The sequence below is a fragment of the Opisthorchis viverrini genome, assembly GCF_000715545.1.
Source record: "Opisthorchis viverrini unplaced genomic scaffold scaffold56, whole genome shotgun sequence".
Lineage (NCBI taxonomy): Eukaryota > Metazoa > Platyhelminthes > Trematoda > Opisthorchiida > Opisthorchiidae > Opisthorchis > Opisthorchis viverrini.
In genome coordinates this window covers 73,966-98,854 of record NW_008752000.1, presented here as the reverse complement: position 1 = coordinate 98,854, position 24,889 = coordinate 73,966, and the positions used below count along the sequence as shown (strand labels likewise).

The 24,889-nt window shown below is 46.4% G+C and overlaps 1 protein-coding gene across 1 annotated transcript in view; it reads right to left on the bottom strand.

Moving 5' to 3' along the window:
• Positions 1-24,889, bottom strand: part of T265_10186 (hypothetical protein) — a gene marked incomplete at both ends in the record, with an annotated part of 81,140 nt that overhangs the window by 8,567 nt on the left and 47,684 nt on the right. Inside the window, 3 exons of the mRNA XM_009176482.1 lie at positions 13,217-13,573; positions 16,914-17,096; positions 20,843-21,080. Of these exons, the coding sequence (XP_009174746.1) occupies positions 13,403-13,573; positions 16,914-17,096; positions 20,843-21,080 (592 nt within the window). The remainder of the gene's footprint in view (positions 1-13,216; positions 13,574-16,913; positions 17,097-20,842; positions 21,081-24,889) is intronic.

The window sequence follows — 24,889 nt, the reverse complement described above, 5'->3', positions numbered from 1 at the left end:
GGTATTTGCATTAGCTCTAACGGAAGTGTCTGATGAAGTCAATTCGGAAATCCCAAAGACTCCAATTACGTTTGTTAATCTGCATCACCAGTGACGTCAAAAAGGGCATATCGCTGAGTCTTGACGGTCGAGTGTATCAGGCTACAGTGAAGGCTGGGTCCGCGGCGACACTTCTGCTGATAGATGACGTGAGGTGTCTTCCGGTTTTTGGCCACCGATGTCTCAGAAACTAGCGTCAGCGAATTCGTAACGAGGTAATCAGAAAACGGGTGTTTTGTTGTGCGCTGGGTATCTCAGTCATGATACGGATACCAAAGCATCTTGTATGTGTTCTCTCGACCTTTTCCCTTTGTTCAGTATTGTTCTGCTGTCGTTCATCTATGGGACTTTTATTGCAGACTGTGAAGGATATCCTCCTGTGTTGTGCTTGCAGAATTCACGAACCATGCACCAAGATCCAGTGTTTTCTGATGTTATGGCATTGTTCATCGAGAACAGGGAAAGGAAACTTTACCGAAAACAATCTACCGTACTTCAGCGTCACCAATCTGATGTCCTCACCAGTCCCGCTCAATGCTTTGAAAGCACCTATGGTTAAACATAGCTTTCCTACAGGTCATCCGTATGCAGGGGTCACGTCTCTGATCCCTAAAAAACATATCAAACGATGACACTGTACGCTCTACGCTTGACAGTCAGGCTGATGTCACATCAGTGCCACAAATTTCGGATGTTGGAAAACGATGTCCGAGCTTTCCACGCTAAGGTTCATTCTATTCGCGGTGGTACTATAAGGGGGCGGTACGGCGGTATCTTTCGTGGTTGAATACTTGGGCGGTCTTTATAGATATGGTCAGCCCAAAGTCCGCTGATTCGATTCTGATGACACAGTTTTCTAATCGAGGATGGCATCCGTGAATTCATAACAGGTAAAACCAAAAACTTAGGACATATCAGTGTGAACAGGAAAACCCTTCGCTGCGAAGCCTTTCATTAGCAAGCACCAAATAAGCGATCACAAACTACCGGACCGGAAAGTAGACATATCGTTTGTACCTTATTTTTGAAAAAAAACTGAACATGCGCGCGCGTCTTCTTGAACTTTCGTAGATACTCATTGACTATCACGCAACTGTAAACGATCGCTGCAAAGCAGTTCCACAGTGCTGAGTGATTCTGATAGCACTAGTGTAGTGCATTTGAACCACCCGCTACTATCCGGAGTCCTTTTTTCCTATTGCCCAGAATCTTGGACCACTGTACCGACACTCTTGACAGTCAAGGCATAGTCTATTGTTTGCCAACATGTGTTCACACCGATGACTTCGTTTAAGATACAAATGGATGAATCTCAGAAGGAAAGTGCGAATGGCTGATGTTGTGTCTACAACTTGGTGAGAAGCAGACGTCAGTTTTGTGACTGCCGATAAGAGTGAATCCAAGTGAACGAATAATATTCACCGCAATTGGATTCGAACAATTTCACACCCAGGATACGGTAAACAGTTCAACAAAGCTGCCGCCTTCCCTTTCAATATGCCTTGAAAGTACAGCGATATCTGCATATGAAATATCAATAAAAGCTGGTTGAAACGAAATGACGCAAATTGTGACTGGTCAATCTGTGGTGAAATACTGACAGCTGGACCTCCCTGAATGTTCGTGAACATAACCCGAACCAGATAAGCACACACCTGGTGTGTGAGAGCTGTAAGAAGTTTTTCACATAAAACTGGTATCACTCATGGATGTCCACTCCTTTCATTTGGTTCAAATTCGTTAACAATGAAATAATGATACGAATGTTGGAAGGTCCTGGTGAAGGGCTTTTTGATATAGAGTACGCATATGACATATGACATAGTCAGAGATAACCCAGTCTTCAAATACTAACTCATCCAAACTCACCACCGTGAAGACATCCGTACCTGCTTAGGCACTTTACAAATGGACGGAATGACATGCTACGCGTATACGGACAAGCGTTGGTACATGTCAAAGTGACTTTTCTTGGCATCGTGACCCCCCTCTGAGGAGATAGTTTGTGTGGTTTCCTGTTCGACCCACAAACCAAATACGACTCTTAAGCCATTTGAGAGTTTTATTTCTAGCGTCATGTTTTTTGTTGTGTTGAGCCCTCATCCCAAAAGCAACCGAAATGTAGTGTCCTTTCACCTGCACCTGACACGGTTTCATCTCAAATAAATCTACTGGCAATGATCTTACAGCCCTGAACATCGGCCATTCCCAACAGCCGAGCAATGACGCGTTCAAACCGAATCGTTTCAATGACCTCTTCATGCTGGTGAAAGGAAGAAGGCCTTTGCTGCGGAGTTATCTATTAGAAAATGCCAACTGACCAGTTAAAGACTATTGGACAGGGAAGCAAAACTCTCATTTGCATCTTATTTACAAAACCTGGACATCAGTCTTCTCCTGAACGCGTCTTCTTGAACTCTCCTGGATACCCATTGACTCCAATCATTCATTGCTCAAATCCAAGCAAATGCTACAAAGCGACTCCACAAAAAAGCCGCAACAGATCTCCCTATTCAGGAGACGCAAAGCGAATTTACGAGAACAACACGTACTGCTCGCATGCCTCCCCATCAGTAGTATCACCGTTACAGCACTGAACATCGGTCATTCCCAAAAGTTGAGCAATGACACCTTCAAACCGAGTCGTTTCACTGACCTCTCCGTGTTGGTAGTCTGCGTGTCAAGGCCGGTGCCGTAACTGTTTCAGGCCTTCAGTCTCACGCGCCTCGATATCCCTGCCCCGCTCGGCCAATCGCACTGCAGTTTATCTGCATGCCCTCTGACCATGCCTCTGATGGTCTGACATTTCTCGGATTTGTGACTGCTTTTCTGTTGCCCACGCAGTTTCTGTATCTTACGATCAACACTTGCGCAATGGACAACAACTTGTGTTTCGGGTTGTACATGTGGCTCGACCGTACTCCGCTGTTAGCTCAGGACGGCCTAGAAGCAATGTATGACTTTGCAGTGAAGTGGAACCACCTTCCGAAGACGGTAAAAATTGAAACGATGTAGAACTTGCAGTGCGCTCAGCCAACTAAATAGCATATCGAAATGGGAGGAAAGAAGAGCAGCTGAATATCTGGGGGGGGGGGTTCCAACCAAACTCTAGATGTAATGCATGAGTGACTTTCCTAAACCCTGTCTCGCTTCTGAATTCCTGCAGAATTCTGATCAACGAACAAACTTACTGGATACCTTCCGAACAAAGAGAAGTGACGAAAAATCTTTTCATACCGACTGTCTGGAACTAATCATCACACAACAAGAGATATCTGATCAATTAATGGGTCATCGATGTATGCGAAAACGCCACTGTGTTCTTTCGCTCCGATAAATCAACCGAAAAAGCCGCAGGCCTAAAATGAATAGTCAACATTATCAAATGTATGATTTAAGTTTTCCACGATTCCGTTTGTACTTTAACCGTCTAGCACGAATGTTCGGAGCAGCTCACAACAGAAAACTGCCGCAAACTATAAAAAAATGAGTAGACCAATCTTAGTGATGTAAAAAAACCGGTTTGGCCACAACCGTTTTTCCAACCAAATCGCCCAACTTGTCTGTGAGGTGCGAACCTTATGTTGGCACATGAACTTGAGAAGGCATTGGTTGAGGACTGGTGATTTAGAGGAGATTAATCAGCACAAAATGGGAGCAACGCCTTGAAGGTCGTCGCCTAGACAGTTCACTTCCGTTTGTTTTGAAAATCCTGACACGGCACCCAAGCATCTCGAGAAAATCCTAGTCACGCAAGGTCCGTAAATCTACAAAATAAAATTTTTGAAAATGCGGTTTTTTGAACTTCTTTCTGTGCCCATCCGTCAGGAGCCTTGGTGAACGCATTCTATAAGCGCAAGTTTCCAAGCATTGCTCTGAATCACATTGAGTAACCAACCACCGTTCCTAGCTCGTGTCAGACCGCACCCGGTGAATTCGTTTTTTTTCAGAGTTAAGACAGCACTCCTTTTCCGTCGCAAAACACCTTCAAAATTCACATCTGCACTTTATGTTTCATTGTTGTTTTCATCGATCCACTCAAAAAGTAATTTTTCTGGTCAGGTGAGGAATTAAATTTGTCACTGGTGAAGTTTCCGCCTTCTATACGATTGTCAACTTGCCTGTGGAAGGCGCTCCACAGGAACTGCATAACCGACAATGTCGCATGGTAATGCCCGGGAAAAATTCAGTCTGATGTGATATATACTAGAACATCCGACTCAAATCACCGATACTCCTCTATCAGAATCGATGACTATATTTGGAATGTACATCCTAACAGGTTTCGATCAATCACACCTCGGAGGAACACTGATCAACCGGCCCACAAGGAAGATAAATTTGAAACAAACGAAAGAGGAACTATGTAATCGCAAGAGAGAGGACAGGGACTACCCATACAACCAACCACTGGTATGGAATGAAAAGTTTGAAATCCGAGTGCCAAATTTCGATTAACGGACTAAGAGCCATCAGGTTAGCTAACGGTTTTGCCAACGATTCGCACGACTCATACTGATTTACGAAAACACAAAACCACGATCACTGTAATACTACTAATAAAATAAGAGTACTTGTCTCGGTGAATACTCTCATTTGCATATCGATTTGGTTCTGACCTGAAACCCAACTGTATCTCTCGTTTCTGATTTTTCTAAGCAATCTCGGTGAATACTCTCATTTGCCTATCGATTTGGTTCTGACAGGAGACTCATCTGAAATCCAACTGTATCTCTCGTTTCTGATTTTTCTAAGCAATGTATTACGTCCATGCAATAGTACGTTTCCCCGGTGAAGTTATGTAAACCCACTGGAGTGCCACGTTGTCCAGAGTAATGGGTTGGAAGGTATCGGTCCATCTGTCGAAACAAATACAGACTGCCGCTCACTTATACCCGAATCCTCGATAGAGCGGTGTGCGGATACAATCGATGCATCCCTATCACACTGCCACAGAGGCTGCCTGTTAAAGACTTTCGAGCGCTCTCTTTGTTGACATGTCGATGCCTTCGAGATATTGTGCGGATTTTGGTTGGAACATGAGATAAGTAATGCTGAGGTACGCCGGGTGGTTTTCTCCCTCTTTAGATCAACTTGTCACAGTCCACAGGTTATGCTGGTTAGGCCATATTCTTCATCTGTCCTCTTCCCCCCAGCGTGGATGGAAACTACCCAGAGGCTGTCAGTTCATGGCTTGGCAACGAAAAATAGAAACTCTTATCAATCAGCTCAGTTGTGTTGGCAACTGCCAAGACGAAACAACGGCCAATAGGTGTTGGCAACTGCCAAGACGAAACAACGGTTAGTGACCCTGCTGCTGCCAATAACGGTCTTGCATCCACAATATCGGCTTCAGTGCGTAGCTCTTGGTTCCTGCAACACCGGACCAACAGAACCATTCGACGTCAATGAACTGATTGGTATGTCACCTCCAAAGTGTTGCTCTCATCTCCGCATTCTTCTTCTCCTCGGTGAACAAAGCTGTTGCACCTGGGACCAACCATCCAGCTACAAAACCCTCATAACCTGCAAAAATTGAAGTGTTTCTTTCGGGGGAGGAGGGCAAGCTTGAAAATTTATTCCGCCTCGCTTTCATGGATATGAATGAAGAAACAAATATACAGTATTTTATTTGTTTAACTGAGAGTAAAACGTGGCATTCAATACAATGGAATGAAAATAGACACTACCCACAACCTACAAAAGTTGCCATGACAGGCGGGTCAATCGATCGACACAACCAGGGCAAGTAACGGGCCTTCGTTCGAGGTGTCGAACACGTCAACAACATCGCTGAAGCGTGAACATGTTTGCCCGTTCAGATGTGATAACTCAGGTGCTGATGGGCAAAACTCGAGTGCAGTGCTTTCCGAACTCACCAGAATAATTGGGTCAGGATGTGAGGACGACTGTTCAGACGAGAGTGATGTGAATTCCTTGGGTATAACAACCACCTACTATCTGTAGTTTAGTCCGCGACATGTAGCATTATGTGTCAATCACAGAAAAGAAATTCTACAAATGAATCTGTGGAAGCTGATAATGTCATTGATGTGGACTGTCTATTGCTAGAATGTTAATTCTGCTGCCGTCTTGATTCCTAAGAGATGTTTTGTGATTCATTCAGGCAACATCGTACCTATTTTGATGGTGATGGGAAATTGGGACTCACAGACGCACAAGTCGTCGATCACAGTCGCTTTTCCTATTTTTATGACGAAATCTCTGCATAAGGACCTAGGCCCATGTTTTCACTCACAAAACACCGGTCCCCTTACATTGATTGGAGATGATCGAATTGCCCAGCTGGACAAACGAATCAGTGACTACAGCCCGAGCTAATGCCACATTTTCCTCATTGGGAAACCGATCTTTTCGAGACCAGATGAGTATCTGCAAATACGACGTGGTGGTGAAGACCGCTTCATCCTCTGTAGCTGACAACTGCGCTGGTGCACAAACTCATTTATGATCTCACAGGCCGTTGGCGAAGGATATTGACCTGACTGTCACTTTATGGACTCCTAGAATGATAGGTTTCAATACGGGAACGTTTTTATCTTGAGCAACGAGCGGAAACACCTAGGGGCGGAGTGGAACGAGCATTTACTCGTCCTGACCCAACAGCATCCACATAAACGCTATGGCTGTATCTTTAGCTGTCTCAAGACTAGAGCAGTACATTTGAAAACGGCAGGCAACCTGTCGACAGATTCATCCCTGCAATGTTTGATGCGCTTTGTTGGTAGACGTGGCTAGGCCACCGATATCTACAGTGATAATGGTACGAGCTTCGTTGGTGCGCCAACGGATGATATAAAGCGGTGGAGTTCGAGTAAAATATCAGACCAGCTTTTGACTGTAGATATACAGTGGCACTTCAATCTACCACCAGCTAGCCCTCGTGGTGGCGTGTGGGAGCGCATAACCAGGTCGGTACGACGTATCCTTTTATATCTATGTAGAGAACGGTGTTTGACCGATGAACAACTAAACACGCTTCTTATACAGGCGGAACGGATTCTAAATAACCGAAATTTTAGTCCCGCCACCATCAGGCAGCAACGATTTGGAGCCGCTTACTCCAAACAATTCGTTGCTGATGCAGTGCTGTCCTGCGGTACCCGGTCGCGACGGTTTGGCCTCGCGATATCATGCCGGCTGGAAACAGATCAATCATCTCGCTGGCGTCGTTGGATAAGGGAATATCTGCCAACGTTGCAGATGCGTACCAAGTGGCTCAGAGCAACTCAAGAATTGAAACGAGGGAACTTGGTTCTGGTTTCTGGTGAGGAACTGCCTCGTGAGAAATGGCCTCTAGGGATATTGGATAGTTGTGAGGCTAGCCCAGATGACTTACTAAGAACCCTGCATGTTAGGACGGCGTTCTTAAGAGAGATATTAGAAAGGTGTGTTTATTGGAGGGACGCGATTAGGCTTGTACTCCATCGAAGTCGGCACTTGTGGCAGGAGTGGACTCGGACCATTCGTGTCGGTACCTTAGAATGGAGCTGAGAGTAGGTAGAATGCAGAGCGGTGGGCGTCCGCTGAATCAACGTAGAGAATTGGGCGGGCGGTGTATCATCCATTACGTTGACACTTGAAGCTCCCCATGCTTATTCTGTCCCCATTTATAACCCCCGTCCCACTTGTGTGTTTAGTGTGTATATATGAACCGACATTTGCTTGTCCGTACCACCTCACCCATTTGGCCTTGAGGTCATCCGGTCAATTATAGCCGACTTTGCACGTGTGACTGTCGCACGTGGGAGCCTGTTTATTCCCTTTGTTTGTACTTTTGTAATCCAAGTGGACCGTCTGTTTTGGACGCGTATCTACTGTCAGGTTTGTATTAATTAGTGAATTTGTCTTACACTAATTGTACCGTATAGAAACCCAGCTCCGACTTTGTTTTGCCTACCCGGAGGTTCTGGTATTACGCGTCACTCGAAGACACCATTCGATCGTCACACACACAGGAGTAGTTGTGATGCTGGGGTCGGGTTCGAACCAGGGATGTTCGCACCCCAACCACTGACAGAAAGCGCTGGGCGCACAGATTCAACCCTATCGATTTGTGTGTATGACACAGTACAGGATAACTGTCACGATCAGTCGTGGATGGCAAGAACGCTGCAAGGCAAATCACACCAAGACCAACACTGTCCTTGTAATCAACTTTTAGGGAGCAGCCTGCCCCTGGGGATGCAAATAACTTGTGGACCGGCGGACGATTTTGGTTTCCTCCTGGTAAGCATTAAGCGATCGAGCCGACTTGACGAGAAACGAAGGTCGGCACATCAACCCGTTAACGTGGACGTAGTATCAGGATGCTCTGTACTTTCCAACAAAGCTGTGTGACCATTATAAAACGTCAACCTCATTTACGACACCAGTTGGTGCTTGCACCAACAAGAATCGTCGAATGCTAGCGTGAGTCGGGAAATCAAGATGATCTGGAAATTCGATCGACTTGCTCAAACCAGCACATCCTGCTTAGCTGCGGTTGTCGTTCCTCTCGACAGTTAAAGTTGTCCTTTTATGTGTTTACCTCTGAAACCGGGGCACTGATTATCAGGAGCGGAGAGGCTTCCATTTTGAAGACATTAGTGTGAAGACAGAGTCGGGATCACTCAAATGGTATTCACCGACCGCATCTACTCAGCCAACTGGGTTGAAGTAACTTTACGGAGAGAGTACTGTAGGCCGTGCTAAGGCAGGCGCTTTTGTTTATCTACCTGTAAGGGAAGCATGCCATCATCCGCACGATGAGTGATACATTACGGACGAAACTATGGACCCGATCTATGCTGAAAAGCCAAGAAACACAGTGAAACTGTTTCATCCTCAGCAGCGCGCATCTCAAGAAACTCAAGAGGCTTTCGAACCGGCAACCTTCTGACCAGTGGTCGAACATCGAACCGCTTGTCCAGGAGTAGCTGATCAGCAGCATGATTGGTTCTCACTAAGACAGGACACAGCGACACTAATCCTTCAACAACGCAAACATCACGTGACCATTTACTGAAGAGTTTTCAGCAACCTCGTGAGTAGTTTCCTTTATGAAAATAGACTGCGATATCTCGAATATCGTTCCAACTGAAACATGCAGCACATTCAGGTGTGGAATATTTCAAAAGAGAGATTCAGTCGAGTCTCTCATGAAAACCAAATTGATTTGCAAATGAGTGTATTTCTCTATTTACTGACTCACTCCTAGAGGCACGACTGCTCATCCCGACTAAATGAGAGTAAATCATCCTGGTGTTCGGGCACTAGAGGCCGAAAGGTCAAGCGTTCGGTTACTGGTCGAAAGGCCACGGGTTCGAAACTCCTGGAGTTTGGTGAGATGCGCACTGCCGATGATTCCCAGTAGACAGCTGTGCAGCACCTCTCGGCTTCTTAGCAAAGATTGACCTCACTGATAGGACGAAATCTTCATAGCAAATTCTCCTAAAACTACTATCAAACAGATCGTGGATGTGGTGAAAATCAAATCAATCAACACAAGTTCGATCGATTGGAGAGTTCATTTCTCGAGAGTAGTTATGAGCGTAAGTCGCTTTGGGGAAGGGTCATTATAGACCTGTGTTCGGCCAACCCGCTCACCTGACTGCACAAACCCAGGCGTTGTGTCAACACTGGTTTATTTCGGAACTCAAAAAGAAGGATAACGGGTCAGCTTGAGGCACGTTTGTGGGGGGTAGAGGAGTGCACAGCTTTTGTGTTTCCACATCGACTGGAATCGGTTGACAAATAAGATACTGGAAAGATGGGGGGGGGGCTCCTCGACTGATTCGTTAGGGCGTGGCGCAAAAGCTGCAGGAGGTGCAATCGGACAGGTTGGCTCGCGGCAGGTGTGACCAGAGCAGATTTCTGCAACTGGACCGGGTGGGGTGAGAGTGGCAAAATACGAGAGAATCGAGACACTGGGTGGTTAGCAAAACAAAACAAAATGACTGAACAGCCTGGAAGAGGAATGATCAACAAGGAAGGTGTCGATCACCCTGCAAGCCGATCACCGATCGATGGGGATGAAAGGCACGCGGGTCGCACTGAGGCAGGTTTCTAAAATAGCGCGTGAAAGACAAGCGATAGGCAGCGGGCTAAGATGTATTTGTTCCCGTTTTCTTGAGTCACGCTCAAGATGAATATCTCGAGTATGGGGAAAAGTGACAAGGATGACGGGGAGAAAAAAAGACGGGGGACACCAAAGGTTGTAGGACAGTATCCAATTATGCAAATGAGATAATTTGTGAAATTTTGCTAATGTAACCATGGATTGAAGGGAGACATAAATCAGGAGGATAACCACGAATCAGATGGAGGGAGAGAGAAAAAACGAGATAGAAAACGAGAAAGAAAGGCAAGAAACATAAAAAAAAATACCACGACGCTGAAGATTTCTCGTAATTTGGTACCAATCTCAGATGAGTGGAACGGGAACGAATGAATTGAACAGTTTTTGAGAATACAAGGTGTGGGTAGAGATCAGAGAAGACTTCAAAAATGAAAAAAAAACAAAACGAGGACCTTTGGATCACGAATCACAAGAGTGACGAGGTTTGGCGAAGAGGAGGGTGATAAAAACTGAAGGTGCCTAGCAAAAGAACAAAAATCCGTTAGTAGTGTGGGGGGGGGGGGACTGCAAATCAGGAATGTGGTAATAAGAGAAAAACAACAGTTTGATGGACGACGCCCGCATAGCACTAATCCGCATCGTATGATGATCAAAACACACAGCGGGGGAGGGGTGACGAAAAACCACGGGCAATTAAAAATGACATGATAGTTATGGGGACAGAACAGAAAAAAACACGAGATGAATGGGTTGCATCTGAAAAAAAAGTGCGCACAATTAATCAGGGAAACATCAGAGGAGAGATATAGGCATCACACGAAAAAGTACACTCGAGGTCGATACGATTCGGTAATGTTTCTAGGTGTGTGATGTAAACCTAACCCAGATTTCCCACACGGTTGCCGAGGTACCAGTGTGTTAAGCAATCAATAATAACCGTTCGACTGTGAGACCCTTCCGGTGCCTAGCTGCCATGCCACTCGAAGCAAGCACGACGGATAGGATACTGCCAGGGGAAGTCGAGAGGTAGAGGTCGGGTTCGAACCACGGACCTTCCGGTCAGTGAATTCGCGCTCTAACCACTTGAGCGCAGTTCATCTCAGTTTAGCTAGTGAATGGACACAGATCAAGGTCAGAGCTGAAAGTTCCAACGAATTGTAAGTCGGTTGTATTCCTATCGATGAGTTTTACCAGTACGACTACTCACAATACTGTTGCATTCAAGATGTCTTGGACGGAGGTCTACTGCAGAGAGGCTTTAACCCTAATTAAAAAAACTGGGAGTCCGAGAGACATGTTTCCTAGATGGATGTCTCCCGTAAAAATGAAGTACTGCGCCTGATTTTCAAGTTCATACCATTTTGACAACTCCCAATAAGAGTTCGAGGACCACGTGACAAACAACAACGTCTATCTGGTATATGCTCTTGCCAGACCTAGTCATCTGGCTCGATCGCGTTGCAGAGCCGAATGCACTTATACCCCGTTGAGGTACCCTATCCGGAAGGGGGCGAGATGGCTCAGTGGTGAGAGCGCGAATTCACTGATCAGAAGGTCCGTGGTTCGAACCCTCTACCTCCACCTTTCGACTTCCCTGGCAGTATCTCATCCGTCGTGCTTCCTTCGGGTGGCATGGCAGCTGTGGCACCGAAAAGGTGCCACAGCTGAACGATTATTTAAGATTACTCTATCCATTCCCGTTTACAACAACATTCCGTCCGTCAGACACACAGCGAAAAATGCGAATTCTCTGTGCTAGTTGAATCTCTCGGTAACCGTTCGAAGCTTTCGGAAAAAGAGCCTATGAGCATACGAGAGGTGGCAGTTTACCCCATGAGCTTGATCCAAATTCATGCGTTAGAAATTTGAGAACCGAGGACAGAACATCATGGGGGAAAAGCACTACCGAACACATCAATACCGTGGTGTAGACGTGACACACTATTTCATAGGGTTGCTGAAAACTCTTCAACAGCCCACGACCGGTTTCACCCTTCTTAAGGCTCATTAGTCCGTGAGTTTGTCAACCTTATGCTCTATTCGAACATCTTAAAAACATCACTAGCAAGAGATCCAGGCGATTCTCCCGTAAAAACCAAATTAGTACACAAGTGGGTATACTTGTCGAGTTCATAAAGCGTGTTAGCCTTCCTAGATTCTCACCTACACAAAGTTACTTGTGTGTAGGATGTAAACACAATCGTAGTCTGGGCTGTCGAAGAGTTTTTAGCAGCCTTGTGAGTAGTTTCCTTTATAAAACTATTCAGCGATATCTCGAATATCATACCAACTGAAACATGAGGCGGCCTGTGTGTAACACATTCAGTTGAAGAACATCATAAACGAGGGATTCACTTGAGTCTTTCCTGAAAAACAAATTGATTTGCGCATGAGCATATTTGTTGCAATCAGTTCAATTTGGGTTTAAGTAGAACGTAAGTTTGACGGAAATTCGGGGACTGCGCCCAAATGATGAGCCTGGATTAGCGCGAAAGCGGTCGTGGATTGTCGAAGAGTTTTCAGCAACCTTCTGAGTAGTTTCGTTTATGAAAATCTACTGTGTTCTCTCGAATATCGTACCAACAGGCAGCTTTTGTGCGGCACGTAAACGGGGGATTTAGCTGGGTTTCAGGTCAGTCTCTCGTGAGAACCAAATTCACGTGCGAATGAGTATATTCATCAAAAAGTGCTAAATGTTGGTTTTTTTATTTGAAAGCTGTATAGAAAGCCATACTATTTTTTACACTACATGAGAAAAAAGCGAAAATCTTTTCGGGACAAAGACCACGTAGGTTTGCCATGAAGTGACCTCAAATAGCTAATTCAAGAAGATAAGCAGATGCTGTCTTGCTCATATCTAGCGGGTCCGTTGAAGGCGAATTCTAATTGGGACCCCCCTTCAAAAAAGACGACCGCTTTGGATGTCGTTCAGGGAGCATGTATTACATTGCATGAGTTGTGCGTGCGTCTCGGGTCAAGTCGATTGAAGCGGCAAAGCGCGAATCCTCGACAGAGGAGGAATGACGTTAATGAACATCAAAAATAGATACTTCCAAGTAAAACAACATGTTTTTGTTTGTGGACAGTAACACTCACCTGATAGTTTAGAGTCTTTTGAACATCGATGAACAGAATGTGGATGACGATAGGATTGGTCTCTGGAGGATCTATCTAGAAAATGACGTTGAGCAGGAAAGTATCGCCCACGACTGGAAGACACTTCTTTTTGAACGGAGTCAGTCATGTGTAGGATCAGCCCCGGCTTCCAGCACAACCGCAAAGTCAACCGCAATAGGGTTGAGACACAGCAGGCATCCGCTGAGGGCAGTAGTTGTGAACAATGTTCAAGAGCTCCTCGCCTTTGGTACTCGGTGAAATTTCACTGGTATCACGCAGCGATGTCACAGGACGACTGTCAACGATGATGTGTTTCATCAAATTGTTTGGGACATTCTGTGTAAAATTTGAAAAGGAAGAGTGTGAAAGCGAAGGACAAAAGGAGGGGAAGAAGCTACAAAGACAACTTCCCTCACCGAAGATAGTTTGACCCTTTGAGGAGAGGTGAGATACGCTCCCCATACGCCTACGTTACGAGGCACTAAAACCGCTACAAGTGTGGTGGAACAGTCCCAATAGGTGCGAAACGGAAAATTCTCAAGGACGACTGGATAGCAGCGAAACATTGAAACCATCACCAGTAATCTCGGCCGCAATGCAAATTCTTATATATTCGAATGGGGATCCCGAGGCAAGCCATATTAGTGAACAGTCACGCTGGCAGACACGGCACTGTCGCGTGCTCAGTGGTGCTTCTGCCCTCAACACAAATTCGTTTTCATCACCCCCCCCCCCTCTGGCGGGATATGCCCCAACGAAGCCGTAAGTGTTTTGAAATGTTGCCCTCAGGTTTCCGCCCATTGTTTAGCGGTGAACTAGACTATGGAGTCCGTGTACAGCTTCAACGTGGTTTATGGCTGGTGTAGGTGAGGATGCTCGATGATGCTTCTGAGGTGACGGACTATACGTGGAAGGAATTCGCCTTAAAAGTTCGCCGATTTAAAATATAACTAAACCACCATCGGAGAAGCATACAGCCGACTCAGACTGAACTAGACAATGCTTTTTAATAACGCATGAACGCGCCAAATGCTGCGTTTCCACACTACGACGTTTTGGCGCTCGAACTCATCTGGATTCCAGGTGAGTCTCCGGCAAAACCAAATTGGTTTGCAAATGAGTGTATTTCGCTGACTCAAACTCTACTTTAACCGTTGTGTGTTTCCAAACGTTGTCATTCATTGTTTTGCAATGAAATTCAAGGTTATATCGACCGCCTCCATACGAAAACTTCATCTTTTAAAACTACCTGTACTTGAGGCGTAAAAGACAGTCTATTTCTGGTAATGTTTTGGAATATTGGTAGCTCGGGTGTATTGGTTGGTAATTGATCAGGTCGCTGTTGATCTGTTCGCCGAGCTTGGCAATTGATTTGCAAACGTTTCGTCACCATTCGAGGAGACATCTTCAGTGCGCTGTTGGTTGGGTCCCAACCAACAAACCAGTTCTCAATGGAGGTTTCATCCTGTAAGTGCAGCCAGCCTAGGTGGAAAAACCGAGCAGTATTGTACAGCTATTTTATCTAGATTGGGAGCCATCAGTAATACGCTTCTTACAAATCCCCATGCGGACTCAGACTCGCCACCAATCAGCAATGTGACGAAACATGACGCATAAGGAAACTACTCACAAGGTTGCTGAAAAACCTTCGACAGACCACGACCAGTTCCGCCCTTCTTGGGGCTCATCAGGTAGGCGCAATCCCCGAGTTTCCGTCAACCTTACGTTCTACTTGAAACCACATTGCATGAGGCTTTTATGTGAGAAGTCCTCACTCGAGGATCCCACCAATCAACACGTGACTACGTGATGTTGATCCCATGAGTGGAGGATGAGTGGCGCTAAATCCAGTCCAAGTGAGAACTAACCCTGCTACTATTCATCCTTGTTTCATCATGGGATTCGCATCACGTGTTCACGCATTGACTGGCTTCTCGAGTGAGTACTCCTCAGCTGGAAGGTTCACTCGCCATGTGATCTATTCTTCCTTTTGAGCCACTTATGTACTACCAAGTTCGCTTGTTTTCCTGAGGATGTGTTGAAGAAGACGTACGGCATCGTCGCGCGACTGGAGAATAATCTCTCGCAGAAAAAAAAACAGTCCGGCGCTTGTGGCTGCGATTTTCCGGCCAAGTGATGAGAAAAACGCAGCCGGACGAACGATTTTCGTCTCTACTAGGACTCATCTGGTGCTCACTCTTGCAGAAGCAGTTCATACGGGTAATTTTGCAGTATGAATAAAGTTCGCTCAAGATAGACACCAACTATAAGGCAGTAACAGTATCATGCACCAGTCACACGTATCACCAAAACAGGACCAGTTTTCTGGCCCGCGGTTATGTGATGTACACTCATCTATGTGAAAATAAGGTTGCGGATAGTGAGTGGAGTAACGTAAGAGATGTTTGACAATGGATCTGCCGATGAAGAAAAAATCGTTCATCTGTAACACCCTTCCGGTACCTAGCGGAAGCTGGAGGGCTGGGATACCGTCAGGTTACCCAAGCCTAGACAGGAAAAGTCGAGATGCAGAAGTCGGGTTCGAACCACGGAACCTCCGATCAGCTCTAGCCACTAAGCCATCTCGCCCCGATAAAGAAACACCTGCGTCGAATGACCAGCTCACACAAAGGCGCTTTGGGAACAAGAGACAGTGATGGGTTGTGTGTCAGAAGAAGAACGTGCACCGAACCACAGGGAAGGCACTGTAGAGGCACCCTATATCATCCAAAGGCGGACAGATTGGAAGCTAGAATGAGTGTCCTTACCTGGGGAGATCTTACTTACATAGCGAAGAGACTACATACAGAGTACAATCACTCGCTAACAAAACTCTGACGTCTCCATTGTTCCCCGATTGGCTGTGCTATCAAAACGCCCTGTCTAGATATGACTACTTTCTGCTCTAGAAGTGGAACGGCGTCTTGTTATTCACACCGCAGACCGAACACATGACATACAGACATCCAGAAAGACATGAATGAATTTGGCCGAACCAGACCGTGGTTGTGATAAGTCTACTGGGGGGGGGGATAGTTTTCTCAACAAAGAATAAGTCAGCTTATCGCAAGCCTTTCAAATGCAGAGGACGACTATAAGGCGGGCGTTTTGAGATAACATCCCGGTCCGAAACTCGATTCCAAGCGTCAATTTGACTAAGCCCTCTTCTTCAGTTGATATGTCACGCTATCATTATGGGTTTTTACCTTCCGACAAATGAAATTCAGTGTTGCTCATTGATTGCATGCACAGTAAAGTATTCCATTTAACCCGTTTTCCAGGAAATGCTTTAATACTGGTCCAGTAAGATTGTTTGCACACCTGACCAACACATCGGCAACCACGTGATCCAATTGAAATTCAGGTTCAAAGTATCCGCGTTCCGACTATAATGCCGCTTTTGAAAAAGTCGGATGTCAGATTCACGAGGGAATAAAGCGTTCAATATGTAAGAGGGAGAACCAGAGTGTAGTCAAGTGTTTGGAAGGCTGATTTTGTTCCATTGTGTGCTTTTACGTATTATGGTTCGGCTACATTTTGGTTCGCTGACTGAACACCATTAATTACTTTCCCACAATGCCACGATCGAATTGATCTAATGTTAACACTACTATAACGACCGTTCGATTTAGTTACTCATGAGTAGAAGGAGTGAATCGTGAAAATGCTCACTCACCTTGACATACAGCCACCTAACGGGGATCTCGCCGCGGAACCGAGCATCTTGCCAAATGGAACAGCGCTTCTGAGGGTTAACTGGACCAATCATCTCGGCTACCCCACTCAGGTAACCCGAAGATCGGACGGAAAAGAAGAGGATAATATGACCTGGCATATGACTCAGTGGACCGGTGAGGATCTGTAAGAGGAAAACGAGATTGTGGGTCTGGCAATAGGTCGAAGCATTGTTAGAGCGGGTGCGTTTTATTTGCTCTTAATGAGATGGCTGTCGATCTGTCCGTATGGCAGCTGGCATTCAGATGTCACAACAACAATTATGGAGATATTATCAGTTTACAGTTTGATCGGGTAGGGGCACTGATGACGCGAAACGTTTGCAAGCCACCTAACAAGCTGAGCTCAACGGCCGCGCGCGCGATCAAGAACCAGGTTGTACGTATGGATGTATTGGAGTACAGCACATCGGAAAACGAATCAGCAAATGACATTCCGAGATCAGCATTTACTAGTGGCGCTCAGACACATCTGAACAGTGGATTAATGCACCTTTTGGAAGAACTTCAGGGGCGATTATTCGCAAGATCAGGGTCATAGAACACCACAATCCAGAAATGAGACATCCAGAAGGGCGCCACCCTTCTGAGTAGTAGAAAACAGACTCCCTGCTGGTGGAACCTGTCGTAGGATGAACCTCAAAGGGAGCCTAAACCCCATTTCATCACACTCTCGTTAGAGTTTTTGGTGCTCTAAGAATAAAATAACGGACGTCGGGCCGAAAAAACCAGGCGGAGAGTGTATAGTCGGGTTTCCACTACCTGATCGTGTTTACCTCCCAGGGCACCGGCCTACTTCACCCGGTATACAACCGAGAAAGTTGAGAAAGTGAATCCCTTTTGTGATGTTAACAGAAAAGTTCTGCAAGAAATTGGGATAGGAACCTGAGTACCACCACCTGGGCATTTATGTAAATTACACAGATGGTAGGAATTTTAGAACTGACGATGTCGTGACATGAAAATCGACATCTGGAATCACATTTTCCATCCCAGCGCATACGATGCTGACTATTCTATTAGGCCGCGTGTGCTGAAAGATAATTTCAACCGGACAGAATACGTTTGAGCACCGACCAGTTGTTTTATCAGTAGTATATCACACTTGTGTATGCGTAGGCATTACGATAATCGTTACGGGTCACAATAGGCGAATTAAATGTGTCCTACACACCACATATCTGGACATGGGACTATCGATTTTCATGCGCGTACACACACACACATGAAAGTGATACGATGCATGAAAAAGGCGTTATCCACAGGTTTCAGCGACAGTACAAAGCTGGTAGGACATTGTGAACAGTCAGGGAGAAGGCGTATACGGAAACTGCGGCATCAAGTAAGTATGAAGGAACGGAAAAACAGTCGAAAGATCAATAATAGTTGTGATCACACAGAAAAAACGAAGGTTTCAGGGCAATAACTGAGCAATGAAAATACGACACGGTAATGGAGAGACTAGAGCTTACTGTGGTGTGACCAAATCTCTAAGCTGCGCCAGCCACTAAAACTATACCATACATACCAAATCTTCACACTGCGTCAGGTGCTAGAACAACGCCATACGTATAAGCGACCCACAGTTCTAGTATTCCTGGAATTCTAAGGCACAATCGATTCGGTTGACCGCTTGACACGCTTGCCCATCAAGGGATACCCCGGGAGTTTGTGAACACAATACGCTTTGCATTCTCAGACTTCCGGACGTGTGAACTCTCCAAAAGCTCGCGTACACAAAGCGGTGTCCGTCAGGAATACCCACTCGTCCCATTCCCGTTTCGCTTGGTGATCAATAAAATCATGAGAGGAACATTGGAAGGTCTCCAAAACCCCGGTATTCAAATAGCCTATGACGAAAACCTTGTCGATTTGGAGTACGCAGACGATGTCGGTCTCGTCTTCGAAGAGGAGAAGGCGCAGGTGCTTTTTGATGAACTGTCTAAAGTCATCGCGTCCTTTGGTATGCGCTTTGCACCCACAAAGTGTGGGTCATGCTACTGGACATTCAGTCACTGAACGCGCCACTTACAATTCCGGGGAAGACACTGGAAGTTGTGCATTGTTCTACGTACTTCAGAAGTTGTATTAGTTCTGGTTGAGGGTACCAGTGAGGGCTGTTTTGTTGTATGACTGTGAGATCTGGCCGGTTCGACCAGAGGAACTGAGATGTCTTCAGGTATTCGACAACCGTTGTCTCAGATCCATAGCTTGTGTGTCGGCAGTTAGAAAGCCAGTGTTCAGTTGTGCAACAGGGAGTTCTGTCGAATAATGTGTCCAGCACCAATAGTTGCATTGGTTAGGTCATGTATTGCGCATTGCGAAACCACCGTTTTTTGAAGAGAGTGCTGTTTGGCGTCCCCAATTCGTATTGGTGAAAGCAGAGAGGTGGTTAATCCTAGACCTGGCAGATGGATATAAATGAGATTACGAAAAGTCTGAATGCTGTCGGTGCGACTCACCTTCCAGATTGGAGACCAACCCCAGCACTTCAACTGCTCGTGTCTGAACTTGAGCAACCTGGCAGTAGATCAGCCCTCGTGCCTCCCTTCGGGTGGCATGGCAACTAGGCAACAGACTTCTGTGTTCTGTTGTGCGAACCCATCATTGAATGGTTCTGTCGAGTCACCTCGCCCATGGAGTACGGGCTTGCACATTTGGTTGAGGAAATTGAGGCAACAGGTAACTGTCAGGATACTGGAAGCATTACACTACCACTTTGTTTTGAGACGAGAAATTATTCTGTTGAAGACACTGCGTGTCAAGTGTGAAACAATGGGTACAGGGTTTAAGGACTTAATCACGAAGAGACAGAACCTTACCGTGGTGTGTACCTCAAAGATCTACTGAGCGACACTCACAGAGTCTCATACCAGGTTGGCCAATGGTGAGATATTTGACAAACACAGTCTCCTGGTCCTCCAGGCTGGGAGTTGGAACATGTGCAGCGACGTGTTTCGTGAAATGTATCTGCATTTCCAGCCAAACACTGCTGTCTTGGGTCAGAGGCTTTGGTTGAAGACCCTAATCATCCTCCTGTCTTAGTGTAGGAGCTCTGACAGTATCCCAGCCCACGTACAACCATGAACAGCATATATACGGATAAACACAAGACACATCGACCGCTGCGCGGTGCCATCAGCCGGGTCGCCTTACTTGTTGCATTTAGCAGGGCGGGTATGCGAAAACAGGATATTGCTGACGCCTCCCTCCTTTCTCTTCCACATACTTTTTCTTACCCCTCTCACCACTACATTAATAACTTTCCTCTTGTAGGCCCAGTACCTAGGACTGATGACTCCGTTTGTCCGTCCTGTAACGGTTTCGCAAGCAATATCTGCGTGTCACCTGGCGCCGACATCCTCAGGCATCTCGAAATCAACCTATGAGCCTCAACGCCCAGTGTGTCTGACCACCTTCATTGTCCGCAATCTGAACCAAGCATGTCAACAAGTTGCTCTTGGTCTCACACCGGAGTCGCTTGGCATTGTGTGCTGTGCAGCAGAAATAAGAATTCAAGATGCAAGCACAGTGGTTGAACTAACCGCCCAACTCGCTTCCGGCTGCGCACCCCTGACGTTCCAGAGACTGCTGCGGCGGGGTGTGCAGGGGTTAGTATCGCCTGAAGTCACCGGGCGAGTGGGTCCTTGATTGTCTGGATACCTGGTGAGAGTCGCCTCTGCGCGGTTCGTTTGGTAACGTCTAGGGAGGAACCTTACAAGGGAGAGTTGATTGACGTTTGTTTGTGTGTCTGCTTACGCCATAACTGGCTGCAGTTCTGACACCATCAAAGACAAGTTTTATGGGCCATGCATTGCCCTGTTGATGATGATGATTGGGGACAAGCCCCAAACAATGGAATGGGACTTACCCGAGGGGCAGAAGCGGGCATCACCAAATCTCGATCACAGTATGTATCTGAAGGCGTGTTGGTGGATTTTGGCACTTGGACAGAATGGAAGGCGTCATCCAGACATTGGTTGCCGGCACGTGTTGAACACCAGACGCCGTGTCGAATGGACTGGTGCACGTTATATACACAATCCGACTTGATCACAAAATATCGCGTGCGGACAAGAAGGGATCGGTCCAATTCTGGGGGATTCACACTGAATGAAAAGATAGGGCGGACAAATGAATAAAGGAGCTTGAAACACAAACGATATGTAACCATATTTGGCGCCCGCAAAAACGCAAGAAGTAAAAATGTCAACTAACTGAAGAAAACGGAACCGTTCGGCCGTGAAATCATAGCTGTCATGCAGCACGAGGTTTGAGGTAGTGCGAGGTCATCGGGGTCGATGCTAGACAAGTACGTACTAGAGTCAATAACGGGTACTTTTGAACAATGCGTTCATCAGTGTCAACAAACCAGAGTAATTAGGCATGTTGTAACCAAATCTAACAAAGCGTCAGGATGGTTTTGCGACAGACTGCATTACTCACGAAACGAACTCGGCAATAGTGACTGCTTGGACGGTTGCCAACAACCCCGACCTAGGAACGAACAGCCTTGGATTATAGAAAATCGTTCACTTTACAGACAGGATGGGGGGAATCTACAAAGCCGATTTTGTGAAAGCTCCATGAAGAATGCACACCGTTTATTGGCTAAAATGTCCGTGATATGCACTTCTTGCCTAAGGATGTCAGAGCTTCTTCGAAAGCTTAGTTGGGCTAAGCCACATCGCGGCCCTCTTCAACCGGTACAGTCTTCTAGGAGGAATCAATATCCTTACTCAACTGTCTGATAAGAACCAGCAAGGAAACTAGTCATCATTGGCATGCAGATAGATAGCACATTTATACGGGACTTGAACACACATCTGGACGCTTACCTTATGCAACGATTTACCCAAGGGTCGTCCGCAAACTAGTCACGAGAGACGACAGGTCCGTGAAAACTGTGAGTCAAAGCATGCTCACGATGTGTTTCAATCCAGGCTACTGTGTACATGCTTGTCATGTCGCTTAGTTGCATCGTGCCATAGAGCACGGAGATATCAAGAGGATCCGGTCAGGTGCCAAAGCTGCTCGGTAAGCGCCAGCTTACGAAGCGGAATATCCAACCTCTGCATCTCGACTGCTCCTGTCTAGACTTAGGCAAACTGGCATTATTACAGCCCTCGTGCCCCGTTCCGTTGGCATGGCGGGTAGACACCGAAAGGGTGCTACAGCTGAACGGTTGGTTTTACGATTCGGCGTAAACCAAAGCCTGGTTATCAACTTTATGGAACACGCAGGACGTGTAACATGACCTCCAGTGTAAGCGCTGGGACTGTTGTCGAAGCCAGCCGATCAGCATTGCGTGCTTTAGTTTTATACGGCTACACTTGTTTAAGTGAACGGTTCTCGCGGAAGACCGTTCACCGGTAGCACCCTTTCGATGCCTCGCTGCCATTCCACACGGAAGAGGCACGAGGGATGGGATAATGCCAGGTCGCCCAAGCCTAGACAGGGGAAGTCGAGATGCAGAGGTCGGGTTCGAACCACGGACCTACCGGTTAGTAAAGTCGCGCTCTAACCACTTGGTCCATCTCGCCCCCGGAAGGCAAGCTGGAAGCGAGTACTAGGAAGGTGACTTTCTAGTTTCAACTTTCCCATCGGTGTCTTGGGAGCGTTGCCAGCATCGGACAGCGTCGAAGAATTTGTGACGAAGCAACTAGAAAGCGAGTCTTCGGTTTTTCAGCAGGCACATCGGTCACGAAGAACAATCACGTTCGACTACGGTTGCTTGGTTATGCGCTACCCATTTCATTCAGCTGTAACACCCTTACGGTGTCTACCTGCCATGCCAACCGAAAGAAGCATAAGGGTTGGGATACATCCAGGTTACCCTAAGCCTAGATAGCGGAAGTCGAGATGCTGAGGTCGAGTTCAAACAACGGTCAGTAAATTCGCGCTCTAACCACTTGGGCCATCTCACCCCGCACCCCGACTCCCGAATTATCATCTAATGAGATAGGTGTTGACCTCCTTGGTTTCTTCAGAACGGAGCAAACTGTGGGTGTGAGATTTCGAGAAGCTGGATGTCGTCGACGACCGGATTTCTCTCCGGCTGGCTTAAGACGTTCCAAGAAATGGCGTCTAACCAATATCACTGGTGTTGGTGCTACCTGTTTCTTTCCAGACTAACTGAGCGTTTGAAGGTTTACGTACATGGAAATGGAAGGGAGCCAGCACTAGGCCCCTTCTTCATTCGCTCTTTGTTTTTTTTCGCTTTGGAGGCTCAAGCCAAACTGTGGCTGTTGTTCTCTTCCTCTGCTGGTGATGATCTTTCGACTCCTCATAAGCAGCGCTGACAGCAACACCAGATGAGAACGCTCAAGTCCCATTGCCATACAGTCATTTCAATGTATTTCAATAATGGAACGAAGAAAGAATGGGGACAGGAGGGAGAACTTGGAGCTAGCCTACCACAAACACCCGGGGGTGGAGCAAAAACAGCACCATTATTCGGACAATCGGGATTGATACTGACAACATCATCATTATCATCAGCTGTAACAACCGCGTACTCGTCGTGTGGGTGCCCTAGTTTCGTTCCCCGATGATTTCGGAGGGGGGGGGGTAGGTAGCTGCGAGCTGGTAAATTGGTACATAAATCCAGCACTGACAACATGAACGCCACTGACATTGGGTTGACTGTCAACCGAACAAAAAGTTGGTCACGTGGACCTCATCCTGTAGAGCAACTAGCACTCAGACGTTTCGTCATACCCTTCATTTCTATGTCCAACTTTGTCCAATTCTGCAACTTTGAATTAGGCACGGAAAACGGCGCTCGTCTCGGTAGGCGGTAACTGGGCAAGCATATGGCCCAGCCACCTTAGGTTGCATTGATGAATGCATCCTTTGAGTGAATTAACGTATACTTCATCAAAACCCCGTCCGTGATCATATTATCGCTGGTTACACGCAATTCGAGTCATAGTTCCGAGACACCGGTGGTCAAATACCTGAAGATGTCTCAGATCATTCCCCGAAGTGTGAACTTTCGGCAGCAGTACAATACAGACGCAGCGTAGTCCGATGTACGTTTGAGATCGAATTAGTATACCTTTTCGATGCCACAAGTGGGGCAAATTGGCAAACGCAATTCTCGCCTACGAGATTCTGTCAATGTACCTTCCGAGAAAGATATAATGTTCCAATAGCCCTCGAATCAATTAGGTAGCGGCTCATCTCACATCATCCCTAGTAGGATCGATGAATTCGACTTTCACGGTCAAAAAAACAACATTGTGTTAGGTGACTAGTACTAAAGTGAAGTTAAATGGAAAAAGTCAGCTAAACGAAACGATTTGCGAAATCGCACACCAGGCCGTCCTGGATAGAGCGGTCGATAACGGACATGTTTTCAACACACAGACTGTAGTAGTCATCATGGAGTGCGCGACAAAGAGGTATTCGTCCAAACCCCGGGGAACATCGAGAGTTTTCCTGTCGCTCGCATCCGATTTTTTCTCAGTTCTCTGCTTAAACTGACAAATCAGTACACATGATAAGATTGACATGGAAGTAAGGTCATCCTTCGGATCGGTTACCGGAACGCTTAGAATGCCAGATCAAATCTGAATTGGAAAGGAAAGAACGAGCACCCTAAAACCACTTTTCCTGTTTGTTGGAACAATGCGATCCCACGAATCGCCTGCCACGTCGTCTGAGACAAAAGCCAGACGTTTAAACAACAGGCGCTAAACTGAGACCTGACGGTTTGTCCCGAGTTAACCGCCCTAGAAGGACGGAGAGAGAAAAACAACGAGCGGCGGAAAAGAGTCCTTCGATGAAAGTACACGGTGTATCGGAATGCAACAAACTGTATATTGTCAGGAAATAGTGCTTCGCACCGTATATTCAATATATTCCGGGCAAAATAGCTTTTGATATGCGGACATGTGCGAATCGATGAAATGTG